Here is a 20951-nt window from a genome sequence, read left to right on the forward strand (position 1 = left end):
GACATTGTGTGTGTAATTCCGCGTTTATACATCCATAGTAGCCAGTCAAAATCTGTCGCCCGGTATCATAAGCAAGGAATGCGGATTCAAGTTCGATTTTGTCTTCCGACCTTTAATCCAAAACTAGGAATTGGATAGCCAAAAAGGGGTCTTGAAAATGAGAAAGACTCTCAGATTTGTCTATATGCTCGAGACTGCGCGCTGCTTGTTATCTTACTGCGGCACCGCTAATGATATGGCCCCGGATGATATCGCAATTTCTTGGAGCTTCGACATGACTTTCCAATAAAATTTCCTTTGTAGCAGAGGGAAGCTGACCTAAATAGTACCTGCATGACCCGAAACTCAATGACCAACCATGGCTCAACGCGGAGCATTGTAGATTTAGAGATAGATACGTTCCAACTCAGACTTAGACCGAGCAGCCCCGTCCATCATCTACAACTTCCTCGGCGTAGCCACAAACCCCTTCGGCTTAACAAGCCACCAATTATTAGCAACGAGCTTATCCGTCCTCTCAAGTTCAAAGTCAAAGTTCCTCACAAGCTGGGGAATTAGCTTCCCCATTTCCAGCAAACTAATGTTCTTCCCCAGACAGGACCTGGAGCCCAAACCAAAGGGCATGAAGTACCGCTCCATTTCTGGGGTTACGCCTTCAAGCCAGCGCTCTGGTCGGAATGAGCCTGCGTCGGCGCCGAAGACGGATTTGTTGTGGTGGGCTACCCATGAGTTCACCCCTACAACCGTCTGAAGGTGCGTTAGTAGAGAGGACATAGGGTAGGTGGTCAGAAACTACGTACTCCTGCTGGAAAGAACTTCCCACATAGCGTGGTGCCGCCGGGAGGCACGACGCGCACCAGAGGTAACCCGACAGATGGGTTTATTCGAAGACCCTCTTTTAGTACAGCCTGAAAGTAAGGAAGCTTTTGACTCTCCGCGAAGGTTATTGGATCTGACACCCTTCTCTCCTTTAAAGCAACGTTGATCTCCTCTCGAAGTTTCGCCAGGCAGGACGGGTTTGCCCATAGATGGAAGACAATTGCGGAAAGAACAATGGATGTTGTATCACTGCCCGCGAAAAGATTTCCTGCGGTCCCAAACAATAGGTGCGTAGCAGTGAAGACGGTAGGGTTCAGCTCGTGTGCTTTGAGGTTTTTGTCGAGGAAGTCTTCCGTGCCTTGATCGTCTGTTGGGGTATGCTCGCCTTTCGCAACCTTTTTCCGTCGCTCATTAATTACGTCCATTACCCAGTCACCGATACCTTGCATAGGATAGGCTGCGAAACGCATAACAAAAGCATATAATAATGGAAAGATTCCGCCGAGGCTGCCGTAAAGGTTGGCTTGATCAATCTCTGCCATCATGCCGTTGATATCTTCTCCTTTCTCAACAAATCCGAAAGATTTACCAAACTGTATGAATAGAGTTAGTTTCTATAGAGGACCGCAGCGATTTTTTCCCAGACAGGATGGCTCACGGTTATGTTGCCAATCACATCGAATGCGTAGTATTGCAGCCAGTTGCCCATGTCCATCTTCTGCTTCTCGTCCGAGCGTTTCTCCAGACTGTTCTCGAATGTTCGAATGCACATATCAACATATGCTTCATAGTGGATCATAGATGACATTGTATAATTGTTGGCAAATAAACGGCGTACAGCCGCATGTTTCTTAACGTCTCGTAAGGTAAATGTATTCACATCTGCTACATCAGAGATCGTGAAAGTAGAGTACCAGTCCGACTTTAGGAACTTGGAGCCATGGCCGTATACGATTTTCGTGGCTTCAAGATCGTCAATGCTGTAGACATTCGGGGCAATGCGAACAACGTTTCCTGGGAGCACGAACGGAATTAGCCCTAACTCGCGGTTGGTTCAGCGATCAATGGGGGGCGGATCACAAACCGTATTTTCTATGGAGTTCTATATTTTCAAGATGAAAATCGCCTTTTTTAACCTTGAAGAAATACCATAGTCTTGTGTACCGTGCAGCAATGGGACCCGGGATGCTCTTCAAGGGGTCCCGAATGTAGTCCATCACGAAAAAGAGTGCGTAGACCGCAATACCAAGTAGGATCAGCGATATGCCATTGTGCAATTCAAGGGTAGAGACGAGTCCACTTAGAAGCGCCATTGTTCGATGGACCGTTCTAGAAGACCATAAAAGTCAGTATTCGCAACATTAGGCACTGCATATAATAGAGTCTAAAGTTTGTAAGCGGGATCTAGGAGGATCTTCCCTCGGGATGTCAATTATGACCGTTGGCAGTAGGCGGACCTTCAGTGGCACGCCCAACCTCTCACAGCACAAGAAAGACCTACGGTCTCCAGAATTAACGAGTAGAACGTCAACGTACCAGATTAAGGATTTCAGAGTCCTTCGAGTGCTATCAAGAATATTTGAGCTGGGTACTGCGGAAACAGTTCATAGAAAGAGAAGCATAACAAATGCAACAGAGGTAGATGGACGCTTAATATACCTGGCCACTGCAAGAAGTGTGCACCGTGACGTGTTAAAGAGGGGTAACCATATACAAGATGGAACGAAGATGGTCCAAAAAGCAAATGCAAAGAAATGACCAGCCTTGCATAGAGACGCTGCAGCAGTGAAAGAGATCTCGATCCCAGTGGCGCGTAACTGCTCCTTTGTTGGACACCGAAGCACGAGCTGCAGCGCCGAGAATGAGGGGTCGAGTACCTAGGGCTTCAATAGGGCCGCACCTTGTGCTACGGACTTGCACATGCAAGATGATTTCTGGGGGAAGGAGCGACCTGTCTGTGCGGGTCTTCCTATCTTCCTTGGTAGTTTCCAGTACTTTTGAACTTGGCTATAGTTGGCTTACTTAGGGCTGGAGTCGCTTTTGCCGCCATTTTAGTGCAACCCCGGACGGTTCAACCGGGTCCCACTCTGTAGAGTTCTGCAGAGATCACCAAATATTACACACACAACTTTCACAGGTCGCCTCGGCGAGCCGCAGAAATTGTCTATAAAAGAAAGAATCTCATGTCTGCATATGCATATCCCTCAGGCACCCAGTCAAACAAAGGCACTCCAGTCATCCACGGATGCTTCACACACTCCGGTATCGTAAACCGCTCTTTCGGGTCAACAGTGATCATCCTGTCAATGAGATCCAACGCTGCATCCTCGACCGGGTCCCAGTAGGGAGACGGATAATCGAAGCGACCCATCTTTATCTGCTGCTCAAGTGTATATGGATTCTCGGGAGTATTTAGCTCTTCGGAGAATGGAGGGAACCCGCACAGTCAGATGTATAGGGCTACGCCGGCAGACCAGACGTCTACTGCGTAGTCGTATCGTCCGATGCTGTCCGGTGCTAGAACCTCCGGTGCGACGTCTAGAGTCATAGTCAGCACGGTGTTTTAAGGCCCTAAATGAGGTTGCGTACAGCTTGGTGTTCCGCCGAGGGTAGATGCGAACTCTCTGGACGACTTGGTATTCGTAGAGATATCGAAGTCTATTATCTTGACTGTTATCTTATTACCACCTGTCAGGAGGATGTTCTTTGGCTTGATGTCTCGATGGATCCATCCTTAGTTGTGCTGCGGCGCGTCAGCTGGTAGTTTTTGCTTTTCACTGTTTAAGACGGGAGTACCTACCAAGTGATCAAGAGCAGAAAAAAGCTGAGAGTGAATGTGCCTCGTTTCTGCGCTTGGGATATACTCTCTCGGAAACGTGTTGGAATAAGTCTTTGTCCACACTCCAGCACCACACATACTTTGCCTAGGGAATATTCCGCAAAAACATCAATTAGGCCAATAAGGTTACTGTGTAAATGCTTTTGCATCTCGCGCAAGAGTGCAACTTCTTGCCTCAGGTTACCCAGACTGGTATCGGTCCTGTTGACATCAAGCAGTTTGAGATCAAAGACCTTGACAGCGTAGGTCACTCGGGTTACCCTGTTGGCGCAGACAAATACCGTTGACTTCTTTCCTTTGTTGAGAGTTCTCTCAAGCTCGTATCGGTTTGATAATCCCAAGTTATAGCCTATACTTTCCACGAGTTCTGAGAAATTGTCATCTGTGTCCTCCGTCGGAGGATTAGGTGTCTCAGTCTGTGCAGCGTCTGTGTCTGTTGCGTCCTCTGCAATTTCTTGAACTTGAGCTAGTCCGTTAAGCAACCTGGAACCTTGCCGCTGTAATGGCTTTCCGGCTACCGCGTCGTTGTCTGCCGTTAGGCGCCTGACTAACTGTCCAAAATTTCGCCGAGATGCTGTAACAGATGCACGCCGCCCAGCGGGGTTCTGCGGGAGGACTTCTCTCTTATTATCCAAGTAATAAGCGATTGCTTCTTGATCATTGCGCGTTGTGATACTTAGAGCAGTATCTCCCCAGCTAGTGTCGGTATGTAACAGAGCCCCAGCCTGGACCAGCACTTCGACAACTGTGATGTTCCCATTTAGAACGGCTGGCATGAGCGGTGTCCACTCGCTGTACGTTTTGAGGTTGGCGTCGGCGCCTTTGTCTAGCAGGAGTTGAACAATATCATTGAACCCGTTCTTTGCCGCCCTTTGTAAAGCTGTTTGAGATATATGATCGTGTGCGTCTAATGTAGCTCCCAAATCAAGAAGAACTCGAACATTCTCGGCCTGTCCTAAAGCTGCGGCTCGAATAAGTGCCATTTCTCCGTCTGTCCCTCTTCCCTCTATGTCATGCTTGTCATCCACAATCATCTGGTGGATGATGCTTGGAAGGTTGAATCCAGCAGCGAGGACCAGAACAGGCACTTTCCTGGGATATTCCTGACTCCAGTTGAAGTAACGGGAGCTCCGGAGATTCGAAGTGTGGCTGGCAATTTCTACTGCTGTTTGATTTGAGAAGAACCTTTGAAAGCCGGACACGATATCTGTCGCCTCAGGGTCCTCGACATCGCTTTCCCAGTACATTACAGCGTAGAAAAGAAACGGGTATTCCTCGAGACGTTGATGCATGGCCGCATCAGTGGTGCAAACGCCAGTATAAAAATTGTCTAGGGTTAAATACGCTAAGCTGGCAAGCGTGGGGGCTTCCCACGCCTTCACAAGTTTTTCGGGGTAAGACCGCTCAAAGTAGCTCTGCGCAGTGTAATTTACTGGACGAACGGTTTGCGAGTCGCTAACAACAACAATGAGCCCGCCGCAGGCGCCCGTTAAGATATCGCTATCTGGGAGATTGTCTGGCCCCAGGGCGTCCCCATCCAACAAGTATTGTGTGGCGTACATGTGCTGTAACTCTAGAACAGTGAGTAGCCTTCTAGCAGCTATTACCCAGAACAAGATAGAATCCATCGAGTCAGCTGCTTCGGCACCTTGGCTATAGACTCTCCGAAGTGCCTCTGAGTATGTAGCATCCAGAGTCGTGGGTAAACACCACAGAGAAAGCCGAACTTCCTTACGGTTGATCTTTCTGGAAAGGGACGCGAGCTGCAGTTCGGCCAGCAGAACCCTGTTTACCAATCATTACGAGGGTAGGACAGAACACTTGTTTCACCCACATTCCTTGAGATTCGTCAATGATAGCTGTAACGATTTCTTCCTTGCGTTTTGGATCGCCACGTACGTGCTTGGAAAGCCTAGGGTGTCCGCTTATTCGTGATTCAAGATATAATTTTATATCCTCACTTTGAGCTAAGATTTCCAGCTTTTCCGCAAAGTGAAAGTAACTCTCATAAGTGGTTGAATGGCGCGAGGTACAGAGCACTTTGACCTGTGGACCGATGGAACGGAGAGCGGAGAGAAAGGGAATAAAGTCTTCCTCGGATTCTCCAAACTCATCAAGTGCATCAATAATGACATAGAACTTTTTAAAGACCCCCTTTAGTTTCTGCGGTAAATTTGTGAGTTGCGCAATTGTTGGTCGCGTTCCATATTTTTTGTGCAAATTGTACAGTGATAAAACTTCAGGCGATAAAGCCTCGTCTTCGCGATGCTGGAGCACTTGCTGGACCAAGCTAGACAAGAGGTTTGTCGGGGACTGCTCATCGCATCTCGTGTACTCGCAGTAAATGTATGTGTAAATTGTGTCAGGTATGTTTCTTTGGCGTTCAAGGTGGTCGATAATTATAGAACTTGTGACTTTCGTCAGCAATTATGTCCGCGCAGAGAGCCTGTGGATTGATGGTACATACACGAGCCTGGTCTTGCCCGATCCGGCTATACCCTGATCAGTTTCCAATAGGGCTTACAGGGTTCAAAGGGTTGACTCAGATATTCCTGGACACCACAAGGTGTCAATACTCCCATTAACCCATTTCAGGAAGGTTGGATGCTCGATAAACCAGACACCAGTTTCAGGTTGTATCCTGTCTAAGACGTCCATATGCCTCGCTCGAAATTATACTGGACTAATCCAAAGTATGACCTTTTGGGCCTCTTCATTTCTATCTCTAGCCTCAGAAGCATCAAGTTTCTTGTTGACATTGTCGAATTTGAAATTGGATAATTTTGCTAGCTCACTGCGACAGTCAGCATGGGGAGATATAACAGCGACCACGAAGTTTCAGACACTCACACAAGGTCATTCTGTATAATCAGGTTAAAGTGACTCTTGAGTCGCTCCAGGCAGCCAAGCAACTCTAATATTTCTTTCTTGTCAAAAGGCCAGGTAAAAGGCTGAGACACCCGTTCAAGTCGACCTGCGGGTTTTATTTTTCGCATAATTTCTTCCAGTACTCCTTTGAATATTTTCAACGGGCCGTCTGGGCTTATCAAGGTCTTGATAGCCGTGTGCTCGATAGAATCGTCGGAATCATCAATCCGGTCATTCAGCATCTCAAGAAGGCAAGTGGTGGCCCTCAGCTCGTCACGCAGCCGAATCCGATCTGCTGCGCTTTGTCGAACATCTTTCAGGAACTGGGTTGCAGTCTTAGCAAGCTGAAGCACTGCTATCGTACTTGCGGCAACACTCAACGGTTCGCCCATGTTCATGCCTCGCACTGGCCTTTGTACGAAGTGGAAAGAGGATGAGACAGTCTCTTCGTGACGTGGTGGATGCAGGTCCGAATGCACGTAAGTCGGCCTCGCCCGCTAGTGTGGACGCTTCCTTGAGGCGGCTGGTGTGGTGGCGCAGGGCTGTTGGCCTATCTTGTTCCTCGACCTCCACTCGATCAAACACCTATCTCCATTCATTCTTTCGTCGGACAAGGTTACGAAAATCATCCCAACTTCGTGTCGCTTTGGACTCTTCTAATAATCGAGGATGCCGTTCCGTAATCAAAGATGGCGAGTGCATGAAGAGAGAAAGAAGAAGCGGGAAAGCCTGGAGACTGGAGACTCGGTTAGCTGTCACTTGACTTGGTCTTTCCCATCATGGACAACGGACCATGTCTATGCACCTGATATTGAGGCTTGCGAGAATCAGCACTATTAATTTCCACATCAAGTGACATCTCCGTATCTTGATGATGTCTCCACCAGCTGAACTGGCATTCCTTGGCTATTTGACCCTGTTTCAGATCGATTGGCTTGCAGCTGCAGTCGCTGCAGTACCAAGCCAGACAGAACAAGAAGCTACTGGGTGGTTTTTATGTACTATGCAGGTGCAGGGATTTGGTCTGAAATATGCATGCATGGAAACATCGACCAGAAGATAGAGTACGTTGCGCTGGTCTGACTGTCAATGGGGGCTGAGGGTATAAATATGGCTGGCCGGCCGTGTCCTATGAGGATATACTACTTCTTACTCAATCTTTAAACTCTCTCTGAAGTCAGACCCCTGTAGCCATGAGACCTACAACACTCCTCCCTCTATACCTCTTCGGGACCCTCCCCAGGGCAATCGCAGTCCGACTGGTAAGCCCTCTATTACCCCCTCTAAAGTTACCATCAACCCTACCTACATTTTCTAACCACACTATTCCTACCTGTCAAGAATATAACAGAAGTCCGATGGACAGACGGCCGCCCATCTCGCACGCAAATAATCGACGTCCCCTACATCGATCAATCTTTACTACCGAAAGATCAACCTTGTCCCGCTTTGCCATTCCTGTAAGCCTGTCTCCCCATTACCATTTCTCCCTGCCTAGCCCTCATCCTAGAACTAACAAACCCCAGAACAAAAGAAGTTACCCTCCTAACAGACGACCTCATTGTTCCGACTGAATGTTGGCTTTATACGTAAGCTCTGCCTTTCCAAGTTTATAGAAGTGTAAGGTTTCCAAGATCAAATACTCATAGGTGCCCAGCCAATTGTGCCATAACTCGCTGCAGCCCATTGACAGCGAGAACCCGTATGCTCTCCTGATAAATTCTGCGTTTGCTGTGCGGTGTTATGATGAGAGCCAGGAGTAATTGGCTTGGGGTCTAAATGTGTGTGAGGCACGCAAGGAAAGAACAACAATAAGAGATCATTCAGCGAGGACTTATAGTACAATTTTTCTTCCCTTCTAAAATCTATATCTATAAGGCTTATTACGCTTCTATATCTATAAGGCTTACAGCGTAATATATACAAGGTTCAAACGCTGAAAGCACAAGAGGAAATTAGGCAGGCAAAACAAATACATACCAGTCAAGCATCACACCCATATCGTACAAGAATTAAAAATGTCGTGAATCATGATTCGTCACTCATACTAGGAAAATGAGTGTTGTTCAGCGCGGCTCCTGCGTCGGCTGTTTGCCCTCGGCGAGGTCCTTCAAGATGGCTCTAAGCCGCTTGAGGGGTGTTGGTTTCGTCAGGAACATGTCTACTCCGCTCATGGTTGCCTCGTGCTGCATTGAACCTGACATAGCGGCGGTGAGGATGACAATGATTGTTGGTGAGAGGTTATGGGAGGACTTCTTCTCAACTTGACGTATCTCACGCGTTGCGGTTAGGCCGTCCATTACGGGCATTGAAATGTCTATAGAAGAGTTAGTCTGTATGCTCAGAGACACAAAGTAGACAAGAGGATACTGACCCATGACAACCATTTCGTATCGGTTCTCCTTGAATTTCTCGAGTGCTTCGAGGCCGTTCTTTGCGGAGTCATAGGGGAATCCGGCGGCTTTGACGCACATCTCGATAATCTACAGCCAGGGTGAGTTAAAAGAGGGTCGCGTGGGGTAAGGGCCATAATATTACCTTGAGATTTACTTGGTTATCATCGACTAAAAGAATTCTCTTGGTTGCCTCTTTGTTATTCTCGGGTTCTTTTTTGGCTGCTTTTGACTCTCCGGCTTTGCCCTTTTTAGAGACGTTGGCAGCAACAGGGTCCAGCGCGTCATTTTTCTTGCCGTTCGGTTTGTCCGCAGGAATACTTGTAGGCGACAGCGGCTCGCTATGCACTTGTTGCGATTGCGATCGTAGACTTGATTGTGAGGAGTTGCGAGATCGTTGACCCGGGCCAAGACAATGTTTGAACGCTGTCGCCAATGTTTTCGGGCTCACACTAGGACCACGGCATTAGTCACCATTAGTTGCATTAGATAGGGACTGACTTACGGCTGGGTAAGGAAAATGACCGAACCCTCAATGCTCTCTTCAATAGCCTCCCAGCTGCTTGTCCGAGCGGAAAGAACAACCAAGGGATAGCTGGGCTGAATGGCCGCACTATCGGCAATAGGAACATTGGTACCTTCGCGGTAATGATTGCGATATTCGTGCTCTGTCACCACTACAAAATCTGGTTTTTCAGAGCTTGTCTCATCCGCGGTCAAAACACGCAGTCCAAACCATTCCGATATCATATGTCCAAGGCTGACCAAGATAGTGTCGAAGACGTCGGTATCAAAGCCTAGGTTACCCTCTCTGGAGCTACGCATGAACAACGAGACCGACTTTCCGCTCAGAGTCTCTTTCAAAGGGACAAAAGGGCCCTGAGGCGGAGAGAGAGAGTCCGAGGCTTCAGGCACTTCGATAGGGAGAAAAACGTCGACGGCGGTTCCTTTCCCGATTTCGCTGTTGAATGTGATCGTGCCTTTGAGCGACTTGACCATCTGATGCACCAAATGCAGTCCGACTCCAAGCCCTGGGGAAGTGGTATCCTCCTGTAGGAAAGCGCTGTAAAGATGATTAGTGAGGAAGTCCTGAGACATGCCGCGACCAGAGTCACTGAACGTCAGGTGAACCGCTGGCGTCTCGACCCCATCAACCAGGATTGTGTCGCTCTTCATGAGTAGCTGGATGTAACCGTTCTGCGTGTATTTCAACGCGTTGCCGAATAGATTCATGACCACTCGACGCCAGGCACCAGAATAGACGTTAAAGTTCCAACTGTCTTTCCATTCGATGTCCACGATGGTCATGAGCCGTGACGCCGAAGTACCCTGTTGGAATGCCTGCTCATCCGAACCCTCACCACTACGGTTTTCTGCTCCGCGGCGCTGGTACTCTGTGCCGGCTAAGAGTCCTTCAATCACCTCCTGTACCAAAACGCTCAGATCCTCTTCCTGAAGAGATCCAGACACTGGTCCTTTCGGCTTGGATGGGCCATTCCGGTTAACGGAAGAATGGGTAAGTGTGTTGATCTTCGCATAGTCTAAAAGGTGGTTTAGAGTATCAAGCAGGGTACGACCGCAGCTATACACAGTCTCGACAAGTGAGCGTTGTGCGTAGCTTTCCACCAGTTCCTGAAGCAGCTCGACTGTTCCCAGAAGACCGTGCAAAGGCGACCGCAATTCGTGCGAGATTGAAGAAATGAAATCACTCTTGGCGCGGTCGGCTGCCTCTAAATCCAGACGTGACACTTCCGCCATAACGGTGTTGCTAAATGCTGCGAGATACGTGAGATCTTTCGGTTCTGACAGAACTCGACCGGGGTCATTGGTCCACACAAGACCGACTGTGAACCAGCGTCCGCGTTGAAAGTCCCATACGGGATAGATTGATATGCAGCGAGCATCTGGGAGCACCTTCTTCAACTGCAGGACATCCCTCGCTTCTTGTTCCATGTTTTCTCGTTCCGGTTCACTTGTGAGTGCTCCACGGCTGCCTGATTGAGCGTAATCCATATTGTCGGCGAGACCTTCGTAGCTTAACGAGATAGAGCCGTCTTCTTCAAGATGAAAGATCATGCCGCGAGGGTATTGGTCAATTAGATGGCTCACAAAGTCTCCAGAGAGGGAAACGTAATGGCTGTCGTCCAAGTCGACGCCACTTTTCGAGGTTGATGAGGTGAAATGACCAAGTACGAGACTTCTACAATCATTGCCATCATTGAGTGTATTCGGCTCCGCTTGATCTTTATTTTTGGGTGCCGTCGAAGCAACGGTCTGACGCCGAGCATAGACACTAGCATCAATGAACATAGCGCCTTCGACGTCGAGAGCCTGGTAGATCATGGAAGCGGCGCGGTTGACGACTGATCGAGCGTTCGGTGGAGCGAGGGATTCCCGCAGGTGACTGGTGGTGGGAGACATTTTCGGTCGCTTCTTCTTCTCTGGCTCGGAACCGTCCTCTGGTGCATCACTCTCTCCATCTTTCTTGTACTTGTGAACCGGAGACTCGTCCTTTTCGGCAGCATCGCTGTCTCCCGTCGTTGCTTGTTCTCCGTCTCGCAACTGCTCGCTGCCTCGACCACCCGCTGAAACCTGCAAGTCCTCCAGTCGTTTGTTCACATGCGCGAGCTGGCCCCCGTATTTTTTGTCTGGCGCGTCGTTGCCGTTGAACCAATCATTCAGATCGCTCTTGCCCTTTACAAACAACCCCAACGCCCGGACCATCTTTTCCTCGCGGTACTCTTCTCGCATCGCCCTCTGAGCCAGCAGATGATCCATCACTGTCGCCGATATCTCCTGTAATAGTTGTTCCTGCTCCGGAGTCACCTCCTCTCTTGGCTTGTCGTCCAACACTGCCATACTCCCAATAATATAGTCGTCCGGCGAAACAATCGGTACCGAGACGTAGAATCGGTTATGAGGTCGCCCGGTAACAGAGGGATGGTCCTTGAATCGTTTATCGCGTGTCAGGTCGCCGCAGACAAACATGGGTGCACCTTCTTCCACAAAGCTCTTCACCGCACAGTAACACATCGTGATACTCTCCCGTGGGAATTGCTGTACACCAAGCCATAGTCGGTCGGAGCGGTCGCCGCGAAGGGCGAGATCGGGTGTAGCCTCTGCAACTACATGTTGAGAGGTTCTATCGAAGAGGGATATCATTGACCGCTTCGCGTTCATGCGGAGAGAGGCGAGCTGGGCAAATACCGTGAGGACATTGTCGCGCGATACATTAGGGTGGGTTCCGACGGACTGCTGGGCGTACTTCTCGGAGCCAGAGAAGCCCCAATAAGGAAGATATCTGGTAGACGTCACAAAGATTAGGCCAGTTCTTCAAACGAGGGGTGAGGGATGAGGGGTGATTTACAAATGTGTTTCTCTCTCCCGAGCGCCTTCTCGATTGTATGCATATTTTCGCGGGCCGCCTTCGCGAGCCTGTTGAGAGCTGCGCGACGAAGGCATCAGGCGCAGGGATGAGAAATTGAGGGTATCGACAGGACCTGGTCAATTGAGGAGTTACCTAGAAAGATCTGGGGGACAGGTGGGTAGGCCTATATAGCGGGATGGTACCTGATCCACCTCTCTACGTCATAGGTCTCGAGCTTGGCAGACTTAGAAAGGATGGTCGACGAAGCCAGGGCCCATCGACCGATCGCCCAATAATCGGAGCTTCCGTACGAAAAAGGGCTTGATCGGTTCTTTAGCGCGCCATTTGCAGTGGGGTGTGGTCTGCAAGTTCATGTCATCGAAATCTTTCTCCGAGCAAAGTCAATATGTCACGACGCCTAGTGGCTGTCGATCTCCTGTTCCTCTCCGTTCTTCAGCATCAGGCTATGGCTTTGAGGGCACTCAAATTCTGCACTTGAACAGGGCTCTCACTGATATATCTTTCACTCTTGTCCAATATGTTCTCAACCATGTCCACGTAACCTTGCAGCGCGCCCACGCAAGGAAGGCCAGGTCAGCGCGCGTCGCGCATCGGGGCGCTTCACTTTCACCTATGGTGGAATATTTTTCCGATATACTTATAGACTGTGCGTCTTCTTGCATTGTATTCAGGGAATAGTGCACAGGCTTTGCCTGTTCGGAGAACTCGTTACCTCCTCAGATGCCCAGCTTCGGCTTGTGATACTAATGACGCGAGGAGTCGCTCGAAGTCAAGTTGGCTGAGGAAGCTCGAACAAATTATCTTATGGCGCGTTCTGGGGAGCTGAAGAATTCTGGAAAGGTGCTGTTGACCGATGATCAGTGTTCAATATGAGATGTATGAGTGTACCGACAACCAACATGAGTCTGTGGCCTAGGATTAACATCCGGAATAAAGGGGCGACATGATGAGCGAGGGAAATAGAGGTGGGAGATAAATTCATCATCCTTGTAATAAGGTAGTATCTCAGGGATGAGGTAGGCGTCTCGGAGGTGGATAGAAGGGGGACGAAGAGAAGAGCAAGAACGTGATCGCACGGGTCATCTACTTTAGGAACAGAGGTTCTTCGTCCTCAATGCTCATCTCTACTTATGCTGAGTCTCGCATAATGAACAGCATAAAAACTGTATTTTTCTCCCTCTTCGGTGTTCGCCCTCTTTCCCCGTCACCTTCTCCTCTGCCCCATCTTCCATCTCTTCCATCTCTTCCTTCCTTTCCCTCCTCCCAATCCCATTCCTCTTCCCACCCCTCCATCGCCCATATCTCTGCTCAAGAAACCTTATCACTACATCATCTCACCGCGGCAGCCCAAGACATGGCTCGCCCTGGTCGAACTCACCGCAAGCGCCGAAAGAGTGAGGGGACGTATCACACAACGCGCAAGAAACCCAAGACCCAGCGCCAACCAACCGGAGATGACAATGGAAAGAAGAATGACAAGCACGAGGCTCCCTTTGAGTTGATCCACAAGGGCCTTCTTCCATTTGATCCCACCGCGATATCATTCGAGGAACTCGGAATCGACACCACCCCTCCAAGCAATGTCCCACCTCTACCAACGCATGGACCTCGCAAGACCAAAGTCGGGGTCCTCTCGGGAAAGACACGCCCTGAAAAGTCAGCTGGTGATTCTGTCTATGCTCGGGTGGATGCTTGCGGTCGTTATACCATAGTTGACTCTGAGAACACACCTCTTGATCGCAAACAGTATCGCATGGATCCAGTCTACGACACGGAAGTCAAGCTTCTAGGACTTGTGCTTGAGACTGTTGAATGGTTCGCTCGGACTCTGAACGATGACTGTGTCACCTTCCGCCTAGGTTTAAACTCGCATTTCTCGGACATGAGAGCCTGGGAGGAGAATTTGGTCAAACAGCTGGCGGACGGTGGTCACGTTACAATCTCCGAGGAGGAAATCAAGGATATCGAAATCTGGCGCTCTTCTCATGATGATGAGCCAGACACTGAAGAGAACTTCCAGTGGTATCTTCGCACTTATGCACCCTCTCCCTCCTCTTCTGATCATGAGTGGATCAGCTTCCTCTGCATGAACGATGTCCATGATGCCGTCAGGACATTAACCCGTGATATTCAGCGTCTCCAAGCTTCTGAAGAGTCAGAAGAACTTCTCATCAAATTTGACGATGACACAAAATCCACCTCGCGTCAAGAAGCCAAGCCCCATTTCATTCCACCTCCTCGAGCTGGTGCCGAGAGATTCTACCACTGGTGTGTGGAGCGACACGGCCGATGGGCTAGAGAGCGAGCATTTCACAGCTTTTCTTGCCATAGGATACACCAACTAGCAAGCCTTGATGAAATCATCTCGAAGGAACATGCCGACCTACCTCTAGGTAACCACGGTCTTATCTGGCAGCTAATGGGTCATACCGAGCCTGATCTTGAAACGTATCCATGGGGCTTGCCAGCGCACAAGCTGTACGAGACTATGAGAAGCTTGAACCTCGACGACCAGTATTACCGCATTCCTGCTCGCGATTTACTCATTGATCTTGAGCAGTGGTATCATCACAAGCCGAACAAGACCAAGAAGGAACTGCAGACAACGGAGTTGATGGCATGGCCACTGAAGGACAAGAAGGTTATCGAAAAACGTGCAAAGTTGTTGGAGCTGCCTAACTATGCAAGCGTCGAATAGCTCCCCTTTTCCGTCCATCATGCAGCCAAACTGTCCATTTTCCTGATCTTCAAACATGGTCTGTATCTATATTTGCGCTTCCGTCCGCTAAAAGATAGTAAGAGACTTACTCTAGATAATCCTTATTTGCACCACAAACCCACCACTTAGATTTTACCCCCCCGACCCCTAGGCGAAACATAAAGACACTCCGCATCCGCTAACGCCCTTCCCTCTCCATCCCTAATATCCCCCTTAATCACCCACTTCCTCCCACCAACCACCCTCTCAACCCTCCCACAAACAACATACGTCCCCGGTGTCCCCACCGGCGCACGAAACCTCGTATTTAAATAAGCCGTAACAGGCGCCTTCATCTCACCAGTCTGCGATTTTCCGTCCTCCTGCCCAGTTCCAGCCAAAGATAGAACAAGAATCAACCCCATAACCTCATCCAACAACGTAGAAACCATCCCGCCGTGCAGGACATCAGCGTACCCATCCATTTCTGAACCGAGCGTAACGAAGATCCGAACTTCGGATGTTGGGATGCGGATGTGCCGCTCGTCTAGGACATGAATTTGCTTCTCTGCTTCTGCTTGCGCTTGTGTTTGTGAAGCTGAGTTTGCATTTGGTTGGGGGGGGCGGTACTGCGCAAGATGATGCGCTATCGTACCCGGTGAATTCAGCGTCGTTGAGAAGAGGCGGTCTTCGCGCGGTATTTTGCGGGATGGCGTGCGGTAGGATATTGGGATTGTTTTGAATGTTGGGTCTGATAGGAGGGTTGAGACCCAGGGGATTGAGGCGAAGTGGGGGGTGTCGTCTGTGTCTTGTTTGGGCATTTTGGTTGCGCTGGTGGTTATGGCTGTGGTTTGAGGTTGAGGTTGGAATTGAGCTTGAAATTGAGCTTGAGAGGAATTGTAGTACAATGATGGCTGCGGAAGTAAGTTCTTAAGTAGATCCCGTCTGCAGCTGGGGGTCCGTCCAGTGTGGGGGACCGAGGCAGCCAGGCGCCGGCCGGGGGCAGCCAGAAACTCCGCTGCGAGGCTGACGATGGCGTACGATGGCGTATGGGGTCACCAATGATTTCTTCTACAATCTTACAATCTGAGAGCTTCTGGAAAGTTTTACTTCAACGGTAGATATGGGATCTCAGTTCTCGTGTGTTTCATTTTCTAGAAAATATTATGCTTTTTTCCAAGACGCAGCAGGCAACTTTGCATGTCGCAATTCGCGGGTAAGCACTCATCAACATGAAAAAATGGCGTTCAACAACACTTTTCGGAGGACTTAAGGCAACCCACTTCAGCGCTCAGATTCTAGTAATTGAACTCCTGTCCGACAAGCTTCTCGCTCAACTTCCATAACCGCTCGGCTTCCGTCTTGTCTGTGGCCCAGGGCTTTACTGTTTCCGTCCATGGGTCTGCGACATGGCAGTCCTGCAGATATGCTCCATTCGAGTCTACCAATCGAGTATCAGCGATGAACAATATTCAGACTCATGAAACCGGGCTTACCTCGCAACTCAGGCTCAAAGGCCGCGTAGACCGTTGTCGCAGCACCCTCTTGGTCTGTCTTCTTCTTGAAGTCCTCCCACCCTTCTACGTTTCCAAGGGCCTTGTCAAGCGCGTCTACATGATGGTCCGTCAGTGGTAAAAAAAACCATAGACTATTATTTAGAGAACGTACCCAGCTCGCCAAAGGCCGCCTGCGCATTGTCAACACCAAGAGAGAGCGAAGTACCGAAGATCACGCCGGGATGCAGACTATACGCCAGCAGACCCTTCGATCCAAGCTTCTCGGCCAAAGATACAGCCATTAGGATATTCGCTGTCTTGGATTGCCCGTACGCAGACCATTTATTGTATGTTTTTCCTTCCTGGAAACAATATTGTCAGACAAATATCCTTCTTCGGAAAGAGGGATAAGCAACTTACTTTGAAGTTATAATCTCCCCATCGAATCGGCCCAAGTCTATGCCCATCACTACTAACATTGACAACCCGCGGCTCAGACGCTTTGAGAATCTTTCCAATAACCAAGTTCGTAAACAAGAAATGCCCCAGGTGATTCGTCGCAAATTGGCTCTCGAATCCATCAGGACTCAAAGCAAATTTCGTCCCCATGATTCCAGCATTGTTAACCAGGACATCAATGTGCGGTACATCATTCCAACCATTCACCTCCTCTGCTGCTTTTTGAACAGCTGCAAGGGAGCCAAGATCAAGACTTAGCAAGCGAACGGCGACAACCGGGTTAACAGCTTTGACGGCGTCAGCGGTCTGCTGCAGCTTAGATGTATTTCTTCCCGCGAGAATGAGCAAGGCTGGTTTTGCGGCCGCGATGGTCTGGACAAATACCGCGCCGATGCTTTTGGGGGAGGGTCCCGTCGTAAGAACGACCTTTCCTCTTATTTGCGATGAGAAGGTCTCGGTAAGCTCGGTGGCTGTTGTTCTTTCGTTGTAGCGGGGAGACATCCTGTTGTTTTGGAGTAGTGCGTGCGTGGACCGTAGTAGATGCTGAAGGATATCGGCAGGAGATGTGGAAATTCAATTGGGGTAGAGAGGAAAGGATAAGTGTTTTCTACCTACTCGACATCCTCGACAGCAAAGGCGCCATGGATCCAATTTATACACTAACTCTTGGCATGCAATGGATCCCCATCGCTGACCGATCGCGTGTAACGGGCGTATCTCCGACAAAACGGCGTTTATTGATGACAGTGGCTACATCTCCGATCTTGGTGGTTTTGTTTTCTGTATTGGGGGTATATGACCATGAGTAGCACTGCATGAGGTCATGACTTGCAGATTTGGCAATGCCGTATTTGGTGTTTGTGATGGGGTACGGGGTTGGACCGGGGTAAAGCTGCCCGCTACAATACTAAGGTGCGATTTATAGTGAAGGTCTGAAGTAGATTATCCCACAAACTCCCAGCGCCTTTCATTTATCATTTTCTCAAAGTCGCTCAAAACTCTCTTCAATATAAGTCCCTGAAAAACAATGATCAATCAATCAACCAAATTAAAACCGCTCAAGAACTCCAAATATACCGTCTTGATCTTCAAATCTCCCCAATAACACCCTTCAACATCTCCGGGACAATAACGCTCGCATCACCCTGAAAGAACCAATCTTCCGACGTAAATTTTCCCTTACCCATGTCATTAGGATCCATATTCACGACCGCAATTCTTGCGCCCTTCCCCCTGGCCTGCTCGACGTATCCAGCAGCCGGCCATACCTTCGAGCTCGTCCCAATAACAAGCATAAGATCAATTTTGCCCTCGTCCATCCAGTTATCAACATAGTCAAGTGTTTGCGAAGGAAGCGCCTCACCAAACCACACGACACCAGGCCGAAGAAGACCCTCTTTGCACTCTGGACATTGCGGAAGCTCTTCGCGCGGAATGGGGTTAAGCGGGATACGTTCGTCGGAGATATCCAGCTCTTGCTCTTCCTCTGCCTCTGCATCTTGCTTCTCCTCCTCCGCCTTATCCAACGTCTCAGATAAAACCTTCGACGCCTCTTCCCCCGTCTTATCTCCAAAGCCTCTCGGTATAGCCAAAGCCGGCACAATCGGATCCTGCAGCTCATTCTCCCTGACATAATTACAGTAAAAACTCGTACACTTCACCGTGAACAGATTCCCATGCAAAAGACAAAGACCCCTCTCGTGCCCCGCCCTCTGACTCAACCCATCAACATTTTGGCTCAGGGTAACGAAATGTTCCTTTCGCCTCGAAAGTTCCGCAAGCGCATAGTGCGCTTTATTTGGTTTCGCGTTCAGCGCCATGTGGCGACGGTAACTGTAGAATTGCCAGACTAGGTCCGGGTTCGCTTCGAAGGCTTCGGGGGTTGCGAGCTCGGTCGCGTCGTAGGAGCGCCAGAGGCCGCCGGCGCCGCGGAATGTAGGGAGGCCGGAGCTGGCTGAGAGGCCTGCGCCTAGGAGGGCAATTATGCGTGTGCTGGATTTGATGTATTCTTGGAAGGAGGCGATATCTGTTGAGGGCATTCGTTTCGCCATGGTGGGTGGTTGATGTTGGGATGGTGCTGTTGTGGTTGTGGTTGTGGTTGTGGTTGTGGTTGTGGTTGTGCGGGGGTATTTAGAGTGGCTTGCGGGAGGGTAACTCGATCGAGGGGTCGAAGAGTCGTGTAGAGATTCCAAAAGTGTGCGTGGTATCTTCGATATTTTGAGTCTTCAGGTCGGTAGCGATTTGAATATGTCTGAGGTTGAAAGGAGAGTTGTTTGTCAAAGAATCAAAGAAAGGCCAAAGATAAAGACGCGTGCGGAGGCGCAAAGCTATGACGCGGGGTGACTGCGGAGTTCGGTCTGGGCCCCTGATGCCTACGACAAGTAGCAGCTCACAACAGCGATGCAAAGCAATGCTCAAAATAATTCGAACAAGATGTTTCCGTTGTCAGAATTGAATTTTGCGCAATTAGGGCTAGTGAGCGCGTAGCTCAGAGGAAGGCTATGTGGTGACTCGAGAGCGAGCCGAAATATATATCTCTAGTTTCCCATCCCTTTGTCTTGCTGCCTTTATCTAACGCGACAATGAAGGATAAACATTGGAAAATTTAGACTCAAGCCTAGAGAATTGTTTTTATTAGGATACGCGAACACAAATTATCAAGGAAAGAAAAGCGGTTCGCCCCTGCTATGACTCAATGAATGACTCAATACTGTTCCTCCTTTGGTAGAGTAATCCCCACTGCGCCCTTTGCATAGCTTTCATTTTGCGCATTCATGTTGGCGACATATGAGGTGACATAGTCCGGTACTTCCTGTACCTTGTTGGATGAGCTTGGAATCGGCTCGCCGAATGTCTCCCACACTGGGACAACGCCGGTCCAGACATTCTCCGTAACCTCAGCGTTCTCCGTATCTTTCTTCTCATCAGAAACACCACCATCGCGGATCTTCCCACTCCCATCAACGACTCTAACCTTCAAGATCACTGTCGAGGACATCTCAGCCCTGTCGGGTGGAATCCGCGAATGCTTCCAGCGATCCGAAAGCACAGAGTTCGTGATGAGTTCCATCGCCCATAGTTTCTCAGCCTCGTCGGTCACAAGCTTCGCGTAGCCATGGAGAATAGCAGAGCGGTAGTTGTAACTGTGGGAGTTCGGCGTAAGTGACAAGATGAGCCCGTCTACTTTGCTAGCTGCCACGCAGATAGGTAATCCATCGCCCTCAGACGCGCGCGCCAAGTTCATGATGCGCGAACTAACATAGCCGTGGAGGTAGCAGTCCAAGGGCTCGTCGATGTTGGATGATGGGTAATCGAAGGATCCCATCTGACCGATCATGGGCAAGATAGCGGGGAACGGGTCTGAGGGACCCGGGTTGAAGGAGACATGGAGGACTTGGCTGGAGTTGATGATGGAGTGGATTGCACCGAGATCGTAGGTTGCTAGAATTGTGTTAGAAGCTCATGATACACATGGCGCCTGCCGTACTAAGAAACATACCTCGGTGATTGTAACGGTTGACTGTGTTTGAGCCCCGCTTGGGGTATACGAGTGTCTTGCCCATATTGAGTTCTGACTTCGGTCTCTGGCTAGGTACTAGCTTTGAGTCCAAGAGAGGCACTTTATAGCAAGTCAGGACGGCACGGGATTTGGAGCTCGGTATCACCGAGACCAGTGTCAGCATAGGGCGTAATGTCCTGTTACAACAAACGCTACACCCTCACCTCAAGCACCCCCAAATGGTGCGATAGCCAGATATCAAGATCCAATGATGTCGCATCGATCGGCTGAAGAACCACATCTACAGGTCGTCTATTTGAACAAAGTTGACGCCATCAACCATGCCAGCGGTGGAAAGTCCATCCGGGGCCTTCATCTATGCCCCTGGAGTCATGGTAATTGGCGAGTCGGAGTATGCATCAATGGGACGCATCCCATGTATCTCGAGCTCTCCACCGATTGCAATGAGTCCACAGTGATTGGCCAAGAACG

General features: G+C 49.6%; 8 protein-coding genes across 8 annotated transcripts; 2 read left to right on the plus strand and 6 right to left on the minus strand.

Moving 5' to 3' along the window:
• Nucleotides 1–438: 438 nt before the first annotated feature.
• Nucleotides 439–2132, minus strand: BDV14DRAFT_206700 (cytochrome P450; the record flags this gene model as incomplete). The annotated part of the gene is made up of 4 exons (XM_073774959.1): nucleotides 439–747; nucleotides 801–1412; nucleotides 1478–1833; nucleotides 1904–2132. The coding sequence occupies 4 exons, from the start codon at nucleotides 2130–2132 to the stop codon at nucleotides 439–441; spliced, it is 1506 nt and encodes a 501-aa protein (XP_073634047.1).
• An 818-nt stretch (nucleotides 2133–2950) lies between these two features.
• On the minus strand, nucleotides 2951–6918 carry BDV14DRAFT_206701 (NACHT and Ankyrin domain protein; the record flags this gene model as incomplete). The annotated part of the gene is made up of 10 exons (XM_073774960.1): nucleotides 2951–2983; nucleotides 3050–3235; nucleotides 3284–3357; nucleotides 3409–3529; nucleotides 3739–5443; nucleotides 5493–6065; nucleotides 6126–6150; nucleotides 6217–6303; nucleotides 6343–6452; nucleotides 6509–6918. 10 exons carry the CDS (start codon nucleotides 6916–6918, stop codon nucleotides 2951–2953), a joined length of 3324 nt encoding a protein of 1107 aa, XP_073634048.1.
• Nucleotides 6919–7680: 762 nt separating this feature from the next.
• BDV14DRAFT_6517 (uncharacterized protein) lies at nucleotides 7681–8441 on the plus strand. The gene is made up of 4 exons (XM_073777228.1): nucleotides 7681–7788; nucleotides 7868–7986; nucleotides 8053–8115; nucleotides 8184–8441. The coding sequence occupies exons 1-4, from the start codon at nucleotides 7720–7722 to the stop codon at nucleotides 8287–8289; spliced, it is 357 nt and encodes a 118-aa protein (XP_073634049.1). The 5' UTR covers nucleotides 7681–7719; the 3' UTR covers nucleotides 8290–8441.
• Nucleotides 8442–8592: 151 nt separating this feature from the next.
• BDV14DRAFT_194865 (hybrid sensor histidine kinase/response regulator) lies at nucleotides 8593–13429 on the minus strand (the record flags this gene model as incomplete). Its single annotated transcript, XM_073772045.1, has 5 exons — nucleotides 8593–8843; nucleotides 8901–9009; nucleotides 9065–9371; nucleotides 9425–12220; nucleotides 13395–13429. 5 exons carry the CDS (start codon nucleotides 13427–13429, stop codon nucleotides 8593–8595), a joined length of 3498 nt encoding a protein of 1165 aa, XP_073634050.1.
• An 863-nt stretch (nucleotides 13430–14292) lies between these two features.
• BDV14DRAFT_162601 (uncharacterized protein) lies at nucleotides 14293–15257 on the plus strand. The gene has a single exon (XM_073766910.1). It carries the CDS (start codon nucleotides 14394–14396, stop codon nucleotides 15003–15005), a length of 612 nt encoding a protein of 203 aa, XP_073634051.1. The 5' UTR covers nucleotides 14293–14393; the 3' UTR covers nucleotides 15006–15257.
• On the minus strand, nucleotides 15079–17486 carry BDV14DRAFT_206706 (putative short-chain dehydrogenase). Its single transcript, XM_073774961.1, has 5 exons — nucleotides 16922–17486; nucleotides 16674–16863; nucleotides 16502–16615; nucleotides 16317–16446; nucleotides 15079–15836 (listed from the first exon to the last, which is right to left on the minus strand). Exons 1-5 carry the CDS (start codon nucleotides 17459–17461, stop codon nucleotides 15152–15154), a joined length of 1659 nt encoding a protein of 552 aa, XP_073634052.1. The 5' UTR covers nucleotides 17462–17486; the 3' UTR covers nucleotides 15079–15151.
• A 421-nt stretch (nucleotides 17487–17907) lies between these two features.
• BDV14DRAFT_162605 (SIR2 family NAD-dependent protein deacylase) lies at nucleotides 17908–19442 on the minus strand. Its single transcript, XM_073766911.1, is given in 2 exon segments — nucleotides 17908–19063; nucleotides 19082–19442. 1 exon segment carries the CDS (start codon nucleotides 19009–19011, stop codon nucleotides 18049–18051), a length of 963 nt encoding a protein of 320 aa, XP_073634053.1. The 5' UTR covers nucleotides 19012–19063; nucleotides 19082–19442; the 3' UTR covers nucleotides 17908–18048.
• Nucleotides 19443–19504: 62 nt separating this feature from the next.
• Nucleotides 19505–20925, minus strand: BDV14DRAFT_162607 (pyridoxamine 5'-phosphate oxidase family protein). The gene is made up of 2 exons (XM_073766912.1): nucleotides 20460–20925; nucleotides 19505–20401 (listed from the first exon to the last, which is right to left on the minus strand). Exons 1-2 carry the CDS (start codon nucleotides 20641–20643, stop codon nucleotides 19665–19667), a joined length of 921 nt encoding a protein of 306 aa, XP_073634054.1. The 5' UTR covers nucleotides 20644–20925; the 3' UTR covers nucleotides 19505–19664.
• Nucleotides 20926–20951: the final 26 nt, after the last annotated feature.

The sequence above is a fragment of the Aspergillus stella-maris genome (genome assembly GCF_047715825.1).
Source record: "Aspergillus stella-maris strain CBS 113639 unplaced genomic scaffold BDV14scaffold_1, whole genome shotgun sequence".
Taxonomy (NCBI): domain Eukaryota; kingdom Fungi; phylum Ascomycota; class Eurotiomycetes; order Eurotiales; family Aspergillaceae; genus Aspergillus; species Aspergillus stella-maris.

What these genes read in the sequence shown, in the direction of transcription:
- BDV14DRAFT_6517 (XM_073777228.1), top strand. Translation starts at nt 7,720, where the DNA reads ATGAGACCTACAACACTCCTCCCTCTATACCTCTTCGGGACCCTCCCC. An exon ending in GGGCAATCGCAGTCCGACTG is followed by an intron (nt 7,789 to 7,867) that starts GTAAGCCCTCTA and finishes CTACCTGTCAAG; the next exon opens with AATATAACAGAAGTCCGATG. An exon ending in ACTGAATGTTGGCTTTATAC is followed by an intron (nt 8,116 to 8,183) that starts GTAAGCTCTGCC and finishes ATAGGTGCCCAG; the next exon opens with CCAATTGTGCCATAACTCGC.
- BDV14DRAFT_162601 (XM_073766910.1), top strand. Translation starts at nt 14,394, where the DNA reads ATGAACGATGTCCATGATGCCGTCAGGACATTAACCCGTGATATTCAG.
- BDV14DRAFT_206706 (XM_073774961.1), bottom strand. Translation starts at nt 17,461, where the DNA reads ATGTCTCCCCGCTACAACGAAAGAACAACAGCCACCGAGCTTACCGAG. An exon ending in GGGGAGATTATAACTTCAAA is followed by an intron (nt 16,864 to 16,921) that starts GTAAGTTGCTTA and finishes TATTGTTTCCAG; the next exon opens with GAAGGAAAAACATACAATAA. An exon ending in GAGAAGCTTGTCGGACAGGA is followed by an intron (nt 15,837 to 16,316) that starts GTTCAATTACTA and finishes CATAACCACCAG; the next exon opens with CGCAACCAAAATGCCCAAAC.
- BDV14DRAFT_162605 (XM_073766911.1), bottom strand. Translation starts at nt 19,011, where the DNA reads ATGGCGAAACGAATGCCCTCAACAGATATCGCCTCCTTCCAAGAATAC.
- BDV14DRAFT_162607 (XM_073766912.1), bottom strand. Translation starts at nt 20,643, where the DNA reads ATGCTGACACTGGTCTCGGTGATACCGAGCTCCAAATCCCGTGCCGTC. An exon ending in CAACCGTTACAATCACCGAG is followed by an intron (nt 20,402 to 20,459) that starts GTATGTTTCTTA and finishes ACACAATTCTAG; the next exon opens with CAACCTACGATCTCGGTGCA.